The sequence below is a fragment of the Rissa tridactyla genome, chromosome 4, assembly GCF_028500815.1.
Source record: "Rissa tridactyla isolate bRisTri1 chromosome 4, bRisTri1.patW.cur.20221130, whole genome shotgun sequence".
NCBI classification, from domain to species: Eukaryota; Metazoa; Chordata; class Aves; order Charadriiformes; family Laridae; genus Rissa; species Rissa tridactyla.
In genome coordinates this window covers 61147965-61168546 of record NC_071469.1, presented here as the reverse complement: position 1 = coordinate 61168546, position 20582 = coordinate 61147965, and the positions used below count along the sequence as shown (strand labels likewise).

General features: G+C 35.4%; 1 protein-coding gene across 6 annotated transcripts in view; it reads left to right on the top strand.

Annotated features, from left to right (window-relative positions):
• Positions 1–20582, top strand: part of PPP1R13B (protein phosphatase 1 regulatory subunit 13B) — a 70941-nt gene that overhangs the window by 3516 nt on the left and 46843 nt on the right. Inside the window, exons 1-2 of one of the 6 annotated variants that reach the window (XM_054198027.1) lie at positions 10490–10596; positions 12963–13200. The exons of 1 other annotated variant lie outside the window; for it this stretch is intronic. Coding sequence is in view for 4 of the 5 variants with exons in the window: in XM_054198024.1 (XP_054053999.1) it covers positions 10471–10596 (126 nt within the window). In the remaining variant the exon portion in view is untranslated. Of the gene's footprint in view, positions 1–9705; positions 10597–12962; positions 13201–20582 lie in introns of those variants that run through there. 4 more of the 6 variants (XM_054198024.1, XM_054198023.1, XM_054198029.1 and 1 more) reach the window with 4 other exon arrangements.

Here is a 20582-nt window from a genome sequence, read left to right as displayed (position 1 = left end):
GATTTTGTTTTTGGAAGAGTGTTGGAAATCTTTCCTTAAAGAATGTGATTAATGCTTTTTCTTTTTGGATGGTAGTTCCAAAATTGTCTCTGCTGACAACTATTATCCATATTCCTTGAACACTAGTGTGCAGACTAGAAAAGACCACTTATGAGGAGCACTGTTTTCCTACTTAAGAAGAGTTACAGTGTGAGAGGGAACTGCAACAGTTGAGAAGTGCATAACACTTCTTATTTCTTACCTAAATTTTGGATATCATTCTTTTACAGCATATGTGAGTTAACGTATCATGCCAAAGGCATAGAACTGTGTTGGGTCTGTACACCATCAATAAAGTGATAGGAGAGGCAATGGTGGATGCTGCGTAAGAAATTGTGGTGGACTGAATCTCTTAGGAGGAATAGTTAGTATTGCATATTCCACTAGCACCTGTTGCTGCAGAGCTTTTCTGGTTTTACTTTTAACTTACCTGGGAGAAATGAATATCAGTGAGGTTGCAGTCAGCATTCACGTTTTTGAACACATCTAGGAGAGAACTTGTGGGACTTTGTGTGAAGCTTAGAGTCAAAGACTTGTTGGATGCATCTGTTTTTATGTGTAGGATTGGGGGGTTGTGTTGGTTTTAATAGAAGTGAGAGTGAAAAGTTTGGACAGTGTTTAGTGATTTCTTTTTATTTGTCTCATTAATTTTGTGTGACACTGCAATTCTTCTCAAAGATGACCATGACTTATGCCTATTTTATGTTGGACTGGACAATATACAAGTGAATCTCGAGTATTACAGTGTTCATAAATATCTTAATTGCTACATAGATTCCTATGAAGACAGATAACGTGACTGATAAAACACAAACCAAAGATGGGTATTTGCAGTAGTTACATTTGAATTAAGCTATCTTCCAGGTGAATTAAGCAAAAGGGGGTTTTGTTGGCTTTTTTTGTTGGTTGGTTGTTATTTTGTGTGGTTTTTTTCAAACGAGTACACGCTTGTCACGTATTCAGTCTAAAACCTTTCCCCAGAAGTCCAAAGCGGGCATTGCTTATTCCTAGTTTAAAACAAAAATATTTTCAAATCAGTGTGCACTGTACTCTTCCCTTAGGAAGGTCACTACTAATACAATTCTACATTGTAAAAGTCTGAAGGAAGATGTGGTGCTTTAATATACTTAAATTAATATTAGGAATTTTCAGTGATGTTGAGATAAAATATGTTGCAATTAATTCAGAGATGTATAGTCATCAGCAATAACAATATCATCCTTGTTTGCTGAATAAATCTGAACTGACTGTAGAGAATAATTTGCAAGCCTATCAGCCATTATTAATGGAGTTATTTATTGCAACAAAGCTTAAAGGCCATTTCATGTTTTTTTGGATCACGTCACTGTTTTGTTTTTTTTTTCAGGATGACAGAATATGGCCTATTCTGTGTTAAAAGTAAGTTCATCAGCTTCACCGTGTCAACCAAAAGTGCTGTTCACAGGCTACTCTGATAATAGAATGTTTCAATATATTTAATAGATGTGTCTGGATTCTAATGGCACATATGAGAAAATTTTGAGGGAAAAAATACTCTCTATTAGTTTCTCTTCATAAGTTATCATAGATGAGACTGTTGCCCATTGCAGACTTCAGAGAGAACAGGTATTTATTTGACAACCATATTCCATTCCACTAGATTGAGTTACGTTAATCTAACAAATCCAAGTTTGATGTGAAATATATCATAAAAAAAAATCTAGTTTATTCATTTATTTATATTAAGATCACATAGAGCTGTTGAACAGCCCCTGTTATTCTAAGAGTTATCCATACATAGAATAAAAAGAGTGCCTTTTTTGAAGAATTTGCAGTCTAATGCTTGGTAGTAAAATCAAAGCTCACATTTGTTATCTTTTGAAACAGTCAGGGCTTTTTAGATCTAGCTTTTTTGTCCTTATAAGCTGGAGGCATCTTCAAAAATAAAAAATAATTGTTGAGAATGGAGGTTTGAAGAAGCAAACAAATTATTGCCTAATTGGGGTGGGGGGGGAGAGGAAGGTGTCTTGCTCCCTTTCCATCATGACTCACTGTTGGAATTTACAAGTCTTATGTGTTTGTCTAAATTAAAAGCTTAGTATTACCATACATTAATTACTAGCACAGGATAGCTCAAAGTACTTCAACTGGAACTGAATATGCTAACCTGGGATATGAGAGATTCATTCTTAGGATTGTGTCAGACCCCAGCAAAGTGAGATTAATTTTTTTTTCTTAAATTGGAAAAATGATATAATTAAGGGATTTCAAATATCTTTAAAATCTTTCTTCTCTTTATGGACACCTTTTCCATCAGTCTTGAATCCTGTGTCTCACTGGTTCTTAAATTATAAGATTTCAAAGTAAATAAATATCATAACATACTAATTTAAACATTTCAGGTTGGTACGTTTTTCTGGTAGTTTGGAAATCTGTCATTAGAGATTATTACATGCTTCCAAGTTTGTTAAATTCTAATGTGTTAGGCAATATATCCATTGAATGTACTCAATGTTTTGAGCTTCTGAAAGCAATTTTTTTGACAGACAATAATGAATTATATTGTGCAATAATAGTCACCATCCTTCAGAAGCAGACTTGTGTGTCAAAAGCAATAATGCTACCAAGAGGACAAATTCTATAATAACTCAAAGGACAAGTGAGAATCTGAACTTCTTACTGGAGGAAAAGAATTGTTTTGAAAGTAAGCTTTCAGTCACTCTACCTAGATTTTAAGTCACTTTATTTGGCTTCTTAAATCTTGCTTAGAAGTAAGCACATGTAATTGTGCTTGTATCAGAGAGTGCACGTTTATCATTGTGGTGCAGTAGGATGTTGCAGCAACTGAATTCCTTTCGGGGCTGAGGTTTTACAATAGGGATGAGCTGGGTTAACCATTTCCTGTGGAAGAGGCTATTTCCTCTTCCTTGCTGCTCATTCCCACCATTTGCTTTGAATGGACTGCCCTGCTTGTCTCAGTAAACTGATCCACTCAAAATGCAAAAAAAAAGAAAATTGCAAAAAAAAAAAAAGGCCAGGAGGGAGCAGATCATTTGGCTGAGATGGATAATGGAGAAGGGGATAGAGAAGTGGAATCTCTCCCTTTCAGTATTTTTGTTTATTCAGTTTAGTTTATTGTGGAGCTGTACCAGAGGTGACATATTTTGAATTTTGTTATGTGGCTATTTAGCCAGTGAGTAGAAAGTGAAATGAAACTAAAGATTCTCTGCGGTGCAGTAACATTGTTACTTCAGACGTAAGTTATGGTTTCACCAGTTTTCACATCTTTATTGGGTATCCAATAACACTTTATATTTTTCCAGAAACAAGTGCAAGTAAGGGATATTGGGGTTTTTTTTGGTAAAATGTGTGGTCTTTGAGGAAATCTTGAGAACAAATATAAAGTTGGGACCAAAAAAAAAGGAAAACCAATAAAACTTAGGTGGCAGTCACTAGTCATCTGTAACTTTTTTCCCCACATTGCAGTATTGCATTCCTCCTGGCTTCTGACCATTATTTTCTTATTCTCTAAGATTCATAGTGTAACTTAGCCTAGTTCTTCTGTAGTGGAAGTACAATTAAGATTTTTTTTAGTTTCCAATTCGTTGCTTTGCTGCAGGATTCTATTTATGTGTGAGGAGTCTGTGGCTATAAAACTAATATTTTATTTAAGGAATTCCAACTTCAGCAGTAAGCATTCTAGTCTAAACTTGCATATGTTGCGGACGCTCTATTTCACCTGAGTATCCTTATGTCTACTTTAAGTTTGACAAAAGAATTTCAGCTTTCACATGACTAAACTATTGTTTATAAATTGAGAACGGGTGAAACTGAGGCTTTGGTTTTGTGGGAGTGAAACTGATGTAACTGCAGGGGTTGCTGTAGTCCTGCCTTCTATCATGTATTGGCTCTGGTATTTATCTGGTTCTGTGCTGAGCTGTTTCAGTATGCGAACTCAGCAGGAAGTTGTTGTTTGCCTTTTTTTTTTTTTTTTTTTTTTTTTTTTTGACAGGGTACTTTTCTGCCAGCTGAGCACACTGAAACCAGCTCTGTGCAGAGTCAGATAAGCACTGGAACCAGCACAAGAAAGGGTAGAAATGCATGGATCTCAGGAAGAATGTAATCAGTTTAGGTTGTTGGGATTTTTCATCCTGAAACAGCTCCATGGTGGTGAATGAATATGGTGAGATGTATCTAGATGATTTTGGTATGTAATCCGTGTCCCAAGTGGCAAAGAAGAGTAATTTCCCTGCTCCCTGAAATCAAAAGAAGAAGACAGTGCAGTGCCCAAGGTCTCTGCCAGGCTGATCTAGGAGAATTTCTCCAATCCCGAATCTTGTGGGTTGACCCCATGCACAGTGCATTGACTTGCGTCTGAATTTATTATGTGCTCTACTCTCCTGGTAGGCAATTTTTGACACTTCGAGACCAGGAAACCTCACTTTCCTAAAAACCAGAATGTGTTTGTCCGAACCTTCTAAGGTGAATACCTGAGAATTGTTGAGAGTTATAGTATTAGGTGAAAAAAGCAGTAGACAGGGCTGCATTATTAATATGTGGAGAAAAGTATTGCCTGCATTGCTCTCTGATGTTTAAAGGGAAAGAAATAGGGCGGCTTGAGACTAGCAAAGTTTACCATAGCCATTAAGTACAGGCTCACCTATGCATAGTTTTTGTTTCTTTAATTTCTCAAAGAAGCTGGGTTAAGTCTTAGTTTAGAATAACAGGTACAGTTTACATTGTTGAGGAGACATACTTTGAATGCATGTTTGTATGAGAAAATCCTTTTCTAATCCTGTTTCCTAATGCAATTTGTGTAATTTATGATTCAAGGCAGTGCTGCACCTGTTGGCTTTCTTACTCCTGTTCTGAAGGTGATATTTTCAACATACTTATGGTACTTTTAAGCATAGTTCAACCTCTTTTTCTACCTTCTCCTCCCCCAAGCTTACTACTTAAAAAAAAAAAAACAAACAAAAAAACCAACCCAAACCAAAAACCAGGCTTCAGAAGGTGCATCTGCCTATCTTGTAAAATCTTAACCAGTGTGTTGGTCAAAACCTGACCTGAATCTATCCCATCTAGCTAAAGATAGAGGTTTTCAAATTACTTGCATTCAAAATATTGTCATAATATGTCTTTGATAAACATTACTAATATATCAATCACTTCTTTTGAAAATATATGTAGGGAGAGGATATTTGTACATTGTTATGGTATAATTGATGTCTGTAAAATGGTTGGCAGGCTGTTAGCATTTTGTAGAGATTTTGTGATAGCCAGAGCATATATGCCATATGTGATGATGTGGGGAACATAGAAACTAGTATCTCTATTAAGTTTAAACAGTTCAACTAGTGATTACATGCTTGAAACTGTAAGTTACCCACTGACAGCTTAGCTAATGTATTATTTGGGCATCTGAGAAAGTACTAGCATCTATGAATCAACAGCCATTTCTTACAAATCCGGTAAGATAATTTTTATAGCACATAGGTATGTTTGATACTTAGCTTAGTCAAATATGACTTAGAAATAGTCAAACAGGGTGCTTAGTGTTAAAGTTGCTATTTAGATACATTGACAGAGACTTGGTTAGATTTTCCTGCTGTGTATTTTAAAAACAGCAAGTTCTTGAAATTTTGGATGATTCTTCAGGCTAAAGAATGGGTTAATTACTATTAAGGCTCAAAACAGTTGGACTGTATGTACACTTTGGGAGATTATTGAGTTCTTGAAACAGTGTCTTATAAAAATAAAATATGAAACTGATCTCTGTGTGCAGCTTCATCTCTGCATGCAGCTCTGAATGTCTCAGCATGCCTGATGCCTGATTTCCTTACGTACTGCTTTATTGTCCCAAGTTATCTAAATCTCAGAAAATTTTAGCTCCAAGTCTGAATCATGTAGTTCTGATAGCAGAAAAAAGATCTGTAATGGTTGACCTCCTTTACACTTCTAAATCATGTCAGGATCAATGCAATTATTTTAAAAACATAGCATATGGATTGGTGTCTTTTCTAGCCCATGTCACTCGGAAATCTTTTCAGTCCTTTTTCTGACTATCTTCTTGGTGTACTAGCACTGCAGTGTATTTACTATTTTATTGTATTTTATCACCACTTCAGCAAGAGCTTGTTGTATATGGGAATATACTATAAAAATCCAAGCTTTACATTGAAACAAATGAGTTTCAAGTCTGTTGCTTGCAATGCCCTCCCCCCTCCTGCCAAATTCCTGAGTGCAGCACTTTATTTTTACTTTTTTTTTTTTTTTAGGTGGAGAGCAGTAATACTTGGTTTTGTAGCACTGATAGGAGCTAAAGTGGTGAAAGAGGTTTAAATCATTTAAACTCTGAATTATAAACTGCTCTGTTTACCCCGGTGTGATTTCTGGAGTCCAACTCAAATACTTATGTTGGAATAACGTAATTTCTGTTGCTCGTTTTTAGCTAAACATAAAGAACTTTTGAATTTGATTCACTTTCACATTTACCAACCTTTAGACTACTTTGATATCCTTTTTATAGTGAGTTTTTTATATTTATGGAACAAAATTTTTGTCTGAAAAAAAGCTTTAAGGGACATAAAAGACGCAGTAAATCAGATAATTTACTATACAGTATTTCTAATACAGTATTTTTGTGTTTCTGGGTGTTTTATAACATTGAGCCTAACAAATATTTATGATTTGAGTCTTGGATGCATTACTAGATTACCCCCATTTAGTGCTCCTCCCTTCCCCCAGTCATCTGAAGCTACCAAATACTGCTCAGTTTGCTCCATAAGCTCTGAAGAACTGAGAAGCCTTGGCACAAAATTACAAGTAAGCTTGACCTGGAGTGTGCATGTACTTGCCTGTATCTTTCAGAAGCAGGAAAAAGCTTTTGGTCAGATTTTTCTTATTATCTCACAAATGATATAGAAATTTTTCAAGCAGCGAGGTCTCAACAGCCTCTTTCCTTCCAGTGCTCAGGGATGAGGACGTTCTGATCATGTCTGAATTTCTTTACAAACCTTTTGTCTTCCTTTCCCCACCTGAAGTGGGGACCAAAGTCATCAAGTCATCCTCCTTGTTCTCTTAAGTACTGCAGCTTTCTTGTGAGAAAAGATGTCTTCAAGTATGTGAAAGAATGCAAAAATGTGAATGTTGTAATGTAGCTATGTAAGTTTTTATATATTAGTGTCTGTAATCATACTAGAATAAACGGTCTGATATACTGGGGACTTAAGAATGCTGCTGTGTTTCTAACATCATTTGGAGAGAAGTTGGTAAAATACCTTCCATATACACCCCCACCCCAGGGAGAGAACATGCTAAACACAATTTCTGTATTGCGTGTATGTATTTGACATGTTTAAATCAAGTTCTTTTTCACTTTTATTTTCTTTATCCTTTGATTGGAAAAAGGAAACATGCTCACCACAAATCATACTCTGTATAGGCTATTGAGTGTACAGTTGTAATGTAACAGAAGATCACCTTTTTTACCTCAATAAAATAGATTTTAAAAGTACATAAACTTAGTTGTCAGTTTACCTAAGTGGAAGTGATAAGTAAACCTAGGTACCTGGCTCATTAAGTATTATTAATTTACAATGACCTGTGAAAATTTTGATGTTTGGGTTTGGGGTTTTTTTGGTTGGTTGTTTTTTTACTTTTCCCAGTATGATCCATGGATTTTTGATTACTCCTACTGGAGAAACTGAAAGAGAATATATAAAAAGCAAACAAGATTACTTTTTTAAAAAATCTTTATCTTGTATGCAAATTCTAATAAGTTAATTTTAAACTGGAAGTAATCTAAAGATGTCTGTTTAAATTAATTTACAATATAGCTTAAATAGCAAGAGGAAAGAAGTGAAAATGGTGAGAGTGTGAGATAGGGTGGCAAAGGGGAACAAAAGTTATTAAAACAAATAAGCTTTAAAGTTAGTGATACCCTGCATGCAGTGTTGTATTTTATTCCTTCTCCACTTTTGCTTTTCTTTATATTTGTTCATTACTTCTCTGTGTATTCCTAGTTGCTCACATCCACCAATTTTAATCTATAGCATTATATTAAGTAATTTTCCATTTTCTGTAGGTATTTGATGTAATGTTGTATACATGTTAGGGAACTATACTTTCAGTTTTACTTTATATTCTTTTTCCTACATCATTCCATGTGGTTTTCAGAGGTTGTGAGTGTCTTCATGTTAAAATGTTTTAGTAGGATCATAGACTGCATTTATTTTCCTGTTGAGTGATTTACATAATCTGCACATACATAGTTTTGCTGTATATGAGCTTTGTCACACAGGGCAAGTCCTCTTGAATCTTACATGGTTTTTACATTTAATATAGGATCATAACTTATGTCTGTGAAATACTGCATGTACCTCACCTCTTTCATTTATAACATTCAAAACCACTTCACATTTTTGGGAGGAAAATCCCCTTGTTTCTTTAATTCAGGATTTTGAGGCTGATAATACATTAAGCAACCAGATGTTGTGGTATCCATATCTCTTGACATATATCCTAGATGTATATTTACCTACCTAACAATAACAGTTATAAATCAGTCAGCCAAATAACTGCACTGGATCAGATACTCAATATGGAGATGATACACTACGGACTATACGAGAGAAAGTAAGGGGCTACGCTGCTTGTATATTGTTTTTATTATTTATCTGATTTAACAAACTACAGGTGTTTTCAGTTATTTCAGAAGGGATGACAGGATAAAAGAGAAGTTCAGTGACACGTGTTTATTTTAGTTCATATTCTTCCTTTGAGAGAACCCAATTATCCAATAGGGATGTCGGGCTTTAGAGTTGGACTGCCCCATATATTTCTGGTCTCCATGTGTATGTCATGTCTTTCTATTGCAAGTAAGGCTTTTATAAGTTTGGGTTGTTTAGAAGAATTCAGCCAGTAGACATAGTTGGAAGTGTGGCACGATATGTGTTAATATAGGCCCAGCTCTTTCTCTCAAATATTTATTCATGTGATACAGTTTGTTTTTCTGGCAGATAAAGATACAATCTGGTTTTGGAGAACAACCAGATTATATTTTTCCATCCTTCCAAATGCAAAACAACCCTTCCCTTTTAAAAAATATCCCTGAATTCCTCATCTATTTAAAACGTTCTCAGTTGCTAACAGGTTAGTTTATTTTAAGTTGCAGCATTTTGTGAGTCTGAAATCATTCTACCAATTATATTCTCAATAAACCTCTCAACATGATACATGTTTGCTGAGGAGGAAGGAATCCTGCATGGGATCAGAATGTTTTTGTTACTGACAAAATGTGTTAAGGGAGGACAGTACTATTTCTGAATGTTGAAGCAGGCTAAATTACAGTATCTTACTAACTTTTTCCTTCTCTGCTGCTGCTTGTAGAGAAGGGTAATGTAACAATTCTGTGGATCGCAAATGAAGCTGAGAACCCCTTACTTTCCCATTCCTGCAGTTAATGTGTAAGGTGCTACACAGAAAGTGTAGCTCATAGCTCTGTTTTGAGAGAGGTGAGTTGTTCAAGTTCTGTTGACCTTTCATAGTATGGGTTGGATTCTTTTTTTCTTGTGTTTTTTTAACCCCCTTGGGTCACTTGCTCGCTCTTTGTCTCTGTTTTCTCTATTACGGGAACAGATCAGGCTAGAGAATATGCTTTGCTCCTGCAGCTGTAGAGTAAGAGCTGAAGGCACTGTTGGTGCCATCTCTCTCTCTGTTCCGTGCTCTGGATCCTGTATGGTGTTGACAGGAATGATGATAAACATTCAGTGTCCCTTGACATGAAGAGGCAATCAGAAACATAGTTTACTGTTTTATATTCTCTGCTGTTTGAATTATGTCCAGCAAGAAGATAGACTTTGCCAAGAATGGAGTAGTGCTTGAACTATAGTATTTTTAGGTGTAAATACGTAGTGGATTTGTTGTTGTTGTTGTTTGTTTTGTTTTTAAGCTGGTTAGTCTTTTTAAAACATTTTCCTGATTTAAGAAAACGTGTCATGGAAATGTTTTCTGATAGTCACTAGGATCAGTTGCTTTTGGAACTCCTGCTCATACCATTGCCTCCTTTAACAGGAAAATCACTTCTCTCTCTTTTGAGACAGTCAGAGCCTTATATGTAAATTTGAGATGATTACTTACTGTTTGTCATTATTATAATAGCAAACAAAGATTACTACAGCACTATGAGAGGATAGCAGAACTCTCCTACTGCAACCTTGCCTAATTAGGTGAAACTTGATCTAGCCTATCTTGTTCCTGTCACAACTGTGGCCTGTCTTGTTTCTTTAGAACATCTTATCACTGCTCGTCATTACTGCTTGAATTTGTATGCCAGTAGACCAAAAATACGCCATTTAAGTAGTTTTTCACTGTAGTTGTTGCACAGAAACTGTTCTTAGGCTTTAGCTCTACACAGCATTTTTATTTTCACTACTATTTGCAACTGTCCACATGAAAAATATTTTAAGGATGGTTCTTCAGAATATTATAAAAACATCAAAAGACAAATCCTGGCTAACAGAAAAGACTGGACTTAACTCTAAAAACTGGACAAAGGACAGAATTATAAAAAAGAAGGTGGGGTTACTTTGCTTTCTGCTTCTTTGCTGTAAAATTAAGCATTTTGAGATTTCTTTTTGTAAAACCAAACAGTGTATCCTTATAATGGGTTAGAGTGTGTGCATGTGGGATTTTTACTTGAAGATCAGAGATTATTGCCTTATATGTGTTTCTTCTGTATATGAAATGTCTGAAATTTTTAATTTTACCTTGCATAAGTTGTTTGATTTTTTTTTTAAATTATTATTATTTATTGGTTTTGATTCAGCCAAATGGAGATCTGAGAGTAAAACAGATTTTAATTTTGAAACCTGTCATTTAAAAACTAAAGAAATGCACTGGAAGGAGTTATTTTCTATTATGTCCAATTTCCACTCTGATGGAAGGAAAACTCTGCAGACTGCCTGTTGGATCCCAAAGGATGTATTAATTTTCACTTTTTATTTTTTTGCCAAGCTAGCTAACATTACATCTAACATTGAATGGTTGGTATTCCCTGAAAACAACACACTAAACAATCAGTATTTTGTTAATACTTTCTGCTCAGTGGGAGAAAGCTGTGGCAGTCCCTTCTTGTTTTGCTCTGTTGAAAATAAAAGGAAAGAGTAGTCCTGATTCCGTATTACATATGTGTGTGTGTCTGTAGATTTCCTTGTTTCTAAAATGAAAAAGTGATGTTCAGTGCTGCAAATCACCTTGACAAAAAGCACAGTGTCTTTAGTTAAAATACTGTGTTTGTTCGTTGGTTTTGTTTTGTGGTTTTGCCTTTTTTGTTTGTTTTTCTTTTGTTTTGTTGAAAAGTTGTAAATGAAAAGACAGAAATGTCTGCCTTTGTTTCCTACACTTTTGTGATGAGGTTATTTTCAATGCAGTAGGTAAGCCAGGCTTTTCTGGAATTCAGTGGATTTTGGATGACTTTGCTGTAGCTGTTGACAAGGTCGAACACAAGACTGTAGAAACATCAGCACCTCCCTTTCTTTAGCCTTGGCCAAAATATTTTCAATAATTTGAGAACACTCCGTTCTGTGATAGAAATTTTGCAGGACGCTTTTGTTACATGTGGATTTTGAAGACTAAGTCGTCTTTCAGGGAAGTTAACCCAAACCCTCATGCTTAACCCTGCTCTTCATTTTTGCCTTGTGTTGTCAGAATTTCAAAGTAAATTATATTATTGTTAATCCCAGTATGCAAAAACCTTGAATATGATTTATCCCCATATCCCCCACCCAATAAAAGTAAAATACTATTTATTTTTTTTTAATCTTTCTTATCTGTCATCTGGTTCTTGAGGCTTTGAGGGGCTGTCCTGTTTTATAGGGCTTGGTGTTTTAGGGGGGGGGTTGTGTGTGTGTTGTATGGTTTTTTTTGGTTTGGGTTTGTGTGTGATTTTTTTGTTGGTTTGTTTATTTTGATTGATTTTTTTATTATTTTTGTTTTTTTAAACTTTTCCTTTTGGTGAATACGACTTTCTTCCTGACTGGAAAGCTGAAATTCTTATGTAATAGAATGACCTCTGAAGCTGAGTCATCTTGGATTCATTTAGTTTTGTTTTTTATTTATTGCCAGTTCACCGAAGTGCGAGTTTACTGCAAATTTCACAGTACTACAGTTGCATTGTTCTTCAGCAACACATCTTCTGTAATGATTAGGAAAGTAAAATATTTAACAGTATTTTTTAACATATTATTCATATCAGCTGATGAAATGAAATGGGCTGTTAATATTTTAGGACTGTTGTTTCAAGCTTGGCATGCATTTGCTGTATGATGTGCTGGTTACCTTGACAGATATGAAAGATTTAGACCTATGAATGTTAGAACTAAGTAGTGTTTGTGATCTGGTATGGTGAGATGTGGTTGTAGTGCCATGGTGTTTCCTCCCTCCTTTTCCCTGGGTGCCCTGGGGCTACATCTGTCCCTGGACTGGTGGTTCCCCCTTAACACTCTGAACCATTTGGTTTGGAGGACCCTGGGTTGGAGATGGGAAGAATAGTAGAAATGTGGACATCATGTTTATATTTTATCAAAATAGAGCTGTCAGAGTTTATGGACAAATGGACTTCAGGAGAGATGACTGCACCAATGTAGCTATTGTTTTGATCTGAAGTCTTGCTGTCCCCTGAACTTCTGACTTTTCTGCATGTTACTGGTCTTCCATGTGTTTGCAAATGCAGCGTCTGCTGCAGTTTTCTAAAAAGAGTTTGGCAAGAATCCATTGTTTAAGGAATTCTCATATTAATATGCCTAAACAACTACTAAAATACTTAGTTATAGCAGACGTGTCTGCTAGTTTCTTAAATAGATTAGCAATTTCTTTTACTTTTTTTATTTAATAATCAGCACAAAATTGATGTACCTACTGATTTTTTTATTTTTTTTTTCAAGGTGCTCTGGATAAATCCCATTAACATCAAGCAGGCAGTACTAGATGAGGTTTATCATCATGATATTTACAGACAAAAAATATTCTAAAAGATAGAAGAGAGTATCCTTAATGAAACCAGCAAGTGTCTGAAAAACTCTGTGCCTTCTTCAGAGTTGCTTGATTTGAAGATCAGTCTTCTGTTCTTGGTTAATAGATGGCAATAGTCCTCTAACAGATCAGAGAATACTAATTTGCAAGGTGAAAATACTTACCTTTACATATTGAGTTGTCATGAACCTTGTAAGAGGTTTAGGAAATCCAGCATCAACTGATTAGAGCAGAGAGTCTTTCAAGAAGAGTCTCCAGCTTTCACCTTTTAATAATGGTTGTGAATATCATGAAAGATAGCATATGGCCCACAGTCTCTTAGGGAGTGGAACAAAACAAAATCTCAAAGCCTTGTTCTGGAAAGAATAAAACCGTCTTCATTTGTAAGGTATGTTGCCTAACAGAGAAATGTGCTCAGCAAGAACTTGTCGGCGTACCTAGAATTATCCCTGTGTTCTAAAGTCTCTTACATGGTAACTAGTGTCTTGACAGTCCTTTAGTAGAATTATTTGCGTCAAGGAGCAACAACAAGATCTCTTGCTGTTTCTCCAGATGTAGCAATTTAGGAATCAAGCCAACAGATAATAGGAAGCAGGGATGTTGAACTCATTCTGTAACAAGTGCCAAATTGCATTTTCCACTAGAAAACATCACAAAAGGCATGTTTTATAGATTTCTCTGACTTCAGGCTTTGTTCCTTTAGCTAATGATGTTAAATATTGCACTTGGACAGATTTCTTTTTAAATTAATAGTTTTATTTGTAATGCAGGCTCTTTTATTCTTTTAACTTGCCCCTTTTCAGCTAAACCCATTTTCCCTTCTCTAGCCTCATGTTTACTGCCCATCTTTTGGATTAATTTATCCGAATATCAGCTCCTGCTTCTTTTTAACAGAACCACCTTCCAAAAGAAGGCACTCCAATGCGACAAACAACAAACAGCTTCTATAAAGATAATGTCTGGAGAGCTGGCAGTGATTTAGTACCATAGATTGACTGTGACTTCTAATATAACAACGTATAGTCTAAAATCTGTTATAGGATTATAATGTCTAAATGATCATGTTGGTCTTCTGTTTTAGGCAGATGTTAGAAACTTAACATTTGTTAGGTTTGTTTGGTTTTTTAGCCCTATTCCTATCTTGCTCCTCTCAGCCTTCAGAACACCCATTCCAGTCTGTGGGTTGCCTGTGTTGTTTACACAAGTGAACTTTCAGTTGCTATTGTTTTCATTAAGTATTGTTTTCCTAGAGTTCTGGAAGTCTTTCAATTAACTACTACAATACCTTTCATTTAATAATCTGTGGATCTATCTTGCTTAGTTGAATATCTTTAAATACCTGATGATAGTTGCTGTTTCCTTCCTTTAGCAAAAATGTTGGCTTGCTCCTGTGCCCTACAAAAAGCCTGACACTGAAAGAGTAAGAGTCTTCAAATTCCAGATCTACAATTCATGCTGTAGCTTTTTATCTTTCAGTAACAGAGAGCAAGAGTGTCCCTTCAGCAAATAAATATCAAGTAGGTGTAGGTTTTTTGAAATAGTCTGAATTCCATTGAATACCTGCTGTCCTGTATGAAAGCTCATTTACTGAAGAGGGCAAATGCAACAGTCCTGAAAGTCCTCAGAGGAAATGTCTGTGTTTTTTGTCAGTTATTGAAGCCATTGCACACATGTAGGCCATACAAAAATGTAGGAAAATCTTGTTTAAGGATGTCTTTTAATGTGATGCTTCTGCTTTTCTATAAGAGGAGTTAAATACCTTTTCTTTTTTTTTTTAAGTTATTTTTGTGCTCTACCAATAGAAGTAATTTTATACCCCATCACTAAGTCTGTTGGTACAACTATTGTATGACAAGACTATCTTTTTTTCTCCTGGTTATATTTTCTGTAGCCAGGTTGTCGTTTGCAGAGCCTGATAGTGGTGGATCTCAAGGTAGATACTTTTTTTCTTTTTTTTTTCTTTCAGTGATTGCAAAATGGCAAATTAATGCAACTAGCATATAAACTTAGGCAAAAAATACTTTTGTGAGCTAAGTATAATTAAAGTAGACTTAAGCAATATTAAATTTACAGATTTGATCAAAATTGCAAATGTTAACCAAGAATAATATTAGCTTGTTTGTATTTTTGAGTAACGTTATAAATGTTTATCAGTGGTGAAATTTATGGTTTTAATGTTTGTTAGTAGGCCATAGCTGAATGCTATACATTTTAGTGTCTGAGATTTGCTCCCAATTTTGTGAATTCTTTTGCAGGCCATATGGAGGCTGTTGGCTTCAAATTTGAAAGTGTAGTAGGAAACATGCTATTGGTTTCACAAGTCTGCATTTTGGCAGAAAACTTTACTCATCTTTGTATTTGCAAACTGAAGCCTGTTGGTTGCACTACCTTTGTGAATTTTATTAATACAGTCAAAAGGCATCGCTGGGCTTTAAATTTTGGGCTGAACTTGAAGCTTGTACAGCTTGGATGCGAGGAAATGTGCTCAGAAATATGGAAATTTAATGCATTTATTTCTCACCCCATATATGGACAAGGGGAAAAGATGTCAGAGGAAAGAACTCTACTGATGAAACACAGTAATCAATAATAAATTTGCTGTACATCTTCATGCTCTTATTTGAAATAAGACTTGTAAACGTATTGTAAAAAATTCTTCAACAGATCTGTTTTTAAAAAGAACATTTTTCATTCTGAAAGTAAATAATTATTGGAATGAAGCATGCTGGTGAATAACTTGTTTATTAGACAAACTTCAAATGTTTCTTTTTAATATAGGGAAGTGAAATGGTTTAATCTTATTACTGTTTTTCTGGGGTTTGCATGTAGTAATCAACATCAGAGATTTATTTGGGATTTGTTTGTTATGAAATCTCAACACTATAAAGAAATACTCATGACAAGTCAAGAATGTATCTTTAGATGGCTTTAATTAAAACAGTTTTGTGGTTATAATTTCATAGGCTGGTTTCTTTTAAAATGTAATTGCTTAAAGCTTCACCTAATTAAGTCTATAATCTTAAAAAGGGGCAGTGTTCATACTGCACATAAAGTTAAAATTCTGCTTTAGTGCTTGAAATATGCAACCAGAATTTCTACAGCTGTAAGTGGTGCAAGGTTTATGTAATGGCATGAATTCCAGGCAAGCAAACTTGCATGACAGAATCGATAATTTGTAACTTTTTTTCTCTGACCATTCTATATGTAAGGTTGTGCATATTAGTATGCCTTATCACCAAAGGGACGATTTTTCACCTCTTCACATTTTGCTTGCATTTCATTCTCTAGTTTTTCAAGTAAGCGAAAACCTCAGTCTTAATCAAAGTTCATATTTGATTGATGGGGCTTTGACATTTCAGTAAGATAGGGGTTTGGACGTTTTGGTTAAAACTATTGTAGTAGCACCTTAAATATAGCAAGCTCATTGGACTCCCAAGTCAGCAAAATCAAGCATGAAAGTTATTAAAACTTCTTGGGAGATGTTGATATCTCTACTGTGCAAGAGAGATTTACTTTGAAGAAGTCTCTTTTTTGCTGATTTTTCTTGTCTTGGAGCTGTAGGCACCACTAAATGCTCTGAAATGGCTAAGCAGCAGCGTGTGAATTTAGCCATATTAAATATCCGGTATACTCTTAATTCAGAATCATATGCTTGATAATTCTTGAATTGGCAGAAATTATTAACACAAAAAGATCTGTTATCCACTATACCTTTAATATCAGGTAGGCATTCCTATATCTAGATTTGGGTAATGAGAGCAATGGATAGCAAAACGGGAAAAATTAATGGTTTTCATTTTCTTGGGATGTGGGGTTTTGTTGGTTTTTTTTTTTCTTGAACTTTTGTTCACTGCTTGAATCCTTCATAGACGTGACTTTTTTTCTAAATTACTTTGTTGTGGACATAAAATAGGCGATATGCAGGAAAAGTAATGATCATCTGATCCATTTTTGCCAGGAACCCTGGTTTTGAGTGGAAATGTAAGGTTTAGTTAAAAAACAATTATGTGTAAAGTAAAAAGCCAGTTGAGTAATTTCCCATCTTCATCTCCAGAACTCACTTTCTTTTTCTAGTTAAGTATGTGACTATTACTATAAGAAAATAATGTCGGGCTTGTTTTAAATTTTTGTGTTTCAGCATGTCCTGAAATAGTATTTGTCTAATTGCTTTCTGCTAGCTTAAATAATTCAATTTTCTGTGAGTAGTGTATCAGGAGATATGTAGTTATATGAACTGTTAGCCTGAAATGCCAGTATTTATTGTATCAGCTGTCTGCGTTAGTAAATTAACTTGGGCATAAAGCAATGGCAGTGTAGGTATACAATTTATTTTTTCTTAAGCACCAGTATTTCAGGTCTTGGTAGCATAAGATAATATTTGAGTAAGATGTATTCCTTGTCTCCACAAAAATTGTTGTTAAAGAGCATCTAATTAAATGTATACCTGTTTTTTTTAATTCAGGATATTAGCTGAAGATCAAAAAACTTCTATTTTTTCAGTAAGATTATAGAAAAATTATGAGGAAAAGACTTCATTCAGCAGTTGGAGTTTTAGCTTTCTAGGCTGTTTCTTACCTAAGAAAAAACATGCTACATTAGCTGCCGTCTTCTGTTTTTATGGTGGTGGTCTAGTTTTATTCCAGTCATAAGTAATTGCATTGTACTAGGGGAGGGCAACTGAAGTTGCAAAATTCAAGTAAGGAAGTTAAGGTGGTTTCTAGGACAGCCTGATCCAGGTCATATAGAACAAAGGAACATCAGGCTCATTTGAAAGATGATTTGTTTCTATGTAGTAGCGTGAAAGGCATTTAGTTGTGGCCTTGTGGGCTTTTGGTGGACAAGTTATGACTGCATCTCTGCTGCACAGCTTTTAGAATCTTGGTTTGAGATGAAGTAAGAGATGAACTGCACAATTAAAGAAGTCTAAGTAGAGAAAACAATATTTATCAGCCTGATTGGCAACGCTTTTCAGCACATTGGCAGCTTACTTGTGTCTGGTATGTTTTGTAGCCACAAAAGCAAAGTAAGGGTCTTCAAGGAAAATAATGAATTCGCTTTGCAGGTGCATATAAGGCATGATGAGCAACACAGAAGAAAGCATGAAAACACCTGTTTAGCATATGGACAGTAGAAACTGGTGTAAAGAACCAATTCGGCTTCAATATCTTGGTAGAGAATGAAAAATGATAGGGAAGAAGTTTCCACATCACAATGGGGAAGTGAAGACCAATCAATTGTGCTTATCAGGACTGATAGAGAAAGGCAATATGGTCAAAGCCATAGGCGTGAAGAATGATTTTTGCAGTGATAGGCATTATGAGTAAAAAAGACACACCGATGGAAAGCTGTGAAACCGATAGGCAAGTTTCCAAACTGAGACCGTTAGCTAGATCAGTTGATACAAAAAAAAAAAAACCCAAAAAACAAAAAAAAAAACCAAAAAAAAACCCAAACAAAAACAGCAACAAAAAAAAAAAAAAAAAAAAAACCACAAAAAAAAAAACCAAAACAAAACGATCTGAGACACAAGACTGAGAAAATGATTGGTGTCAAAGATGCCTGGAGTACAGCTTATAGTAATACGTACCTGTGTGTTATGATGAATATGAAATCTAGGGAGTCATTGGAGAAACTGCAAGGATATTTAAGTTTGTCCTTTAAATAACACAGAAAGTTTGGTTGGAAGAGGAGAACTGAGCTGGGAATGGAGAAAGTGGGGACAACGTATTAAGAGGAACACACGCAACTATTTGACAAGTGTCTGTTGGTCAGAGAAGATTTGGGTAGGGTACTGATTCTGAGGCCCTCCTAGGAGGGGGTCATCTGTAAGCTGAGAAATGAGTGAGATGACAGAGTAGTTTTGAAGGCAGGTTGTGGTGTTTGTTGTAGCTTCTCTGACACAGAAAAGACCTGAAGTGTGAAGAGATATGCTAGAGGTTGGCAGGAAGTTAAAAAGAGAAAAAGAGGTGAGAATTGATGAAAGTTGGAATAAAGCCATTGGTTTGGTAGCAGATGCAGTAGAGGAGAGTAACAGGTTTGAGAAGGGAGTGAAAGATTTGGAGCTTGGTATTCATTGTGGAAATGATATATGATTTAGAAGCACTGATGCGACTTGCTCGTGAGTGTTGGGTTGATCCTGTTGTGTGACATTGTGTCCATGTATTAAAAGTTTTGAATGAGTGAATTGAGAGATTATCAAATAAATGCTACAATGGTTATGATCTCATTTTCATGAATACGGGTTTTAGCAAGATAGGTTTTTACAGTTGTGCCTATTTAGGAATCCATTTAAAATGAGAAATTGAAGGATATATCAGTTCTCTGTGTCCTAATCATTGGCTAAGAATATTTTTTTTTTATAAAGCTGATTTACTGCAGTGGATCTACTGTGTATTTCATGTGCATGCTTCACTCATATTTTTTAGCAGCAAATTTCCAGGCTCCATCAATGCTTCTTTGTATTTTATTACTATGAAATACCTCTAATTCTTATTCCACCCCCACCACAAATAGGGACAGCTATGACACTGACTTGAAAATCTAATTAATATTGCAATATATTAATAACATTCAATATTTTGAGTTTTCCTGTGTATGTTTCAGGACATCTGTTTCACAGCACAGTGTTTCAGTTCCTTTGGTGTTACTCAGACAACCTGTTAAAAATAAATCCTTACTTAACCAAGTTTGCTTGAGGAGTGGTGTGACAATAGTTGGCTACAGCACCTTGCCTCCTCATTAGCAGAGGAGCCTTTCCCTAGGCTGTCTAGCAGATGATATTGTGAGTGACACCCAGCTTTGGAGAAGACAGTACTGGTGCAGATGGAGCTGAGAGAAGAAAGTGGTGTGCTTGAGGTACAGCAAATATTGGCTGGTCTTGCAAGTTTATATAGTAGTCTAGGTCTGAAGTTACAGAGGATTGGCTGAGATGTATGGGATAACTCGCACCTCCAAGGCTTTTCTTTCTTTTCCAGCCTGTCTGCAGGTACAGACAGACAATCTTGAATACATGAAACTAGTTTTCTGAGCCAGTGTTATCTTTACAGCAATAAAAAATTGAAACTTGGAAACCATGTAAAACCACATGATGTTAAGCCATTCTATTTATCCTTTCATAAAAAGATAACAGGTCTTTCAGACAAATTATAAAGATGCAGCATGCATCATAGCATGACTTCAGTAAAGCCAGGGTCTCTTGGCATTCTTATAAAGTTTGGAAAACTTGGGTGTTATTTTGAAATCACCATCAAGTGTTATGGGGAAACTGTATTTAGAATACTAACATTAATAATTCTCCATCAAACTTGTGGTGTTTAATTTAACTTACTTAATTACTTACTATGTATTCTTTTTAAATTTAACTGCAGTGAAAAAAAGTGCTTTCTATCACCCCGTGGGTAGGAGAACTAGTGGGTTTAAATAGTGGCAAGGAAAGCTTTGACTAGACTTTCAGAAACTTCTTGCAACAGGAATTTCTGGGGTGGATGGTTCAGGGAAGTGGTGGAATTTCCATCATGAAAGGCTTTTCAGAA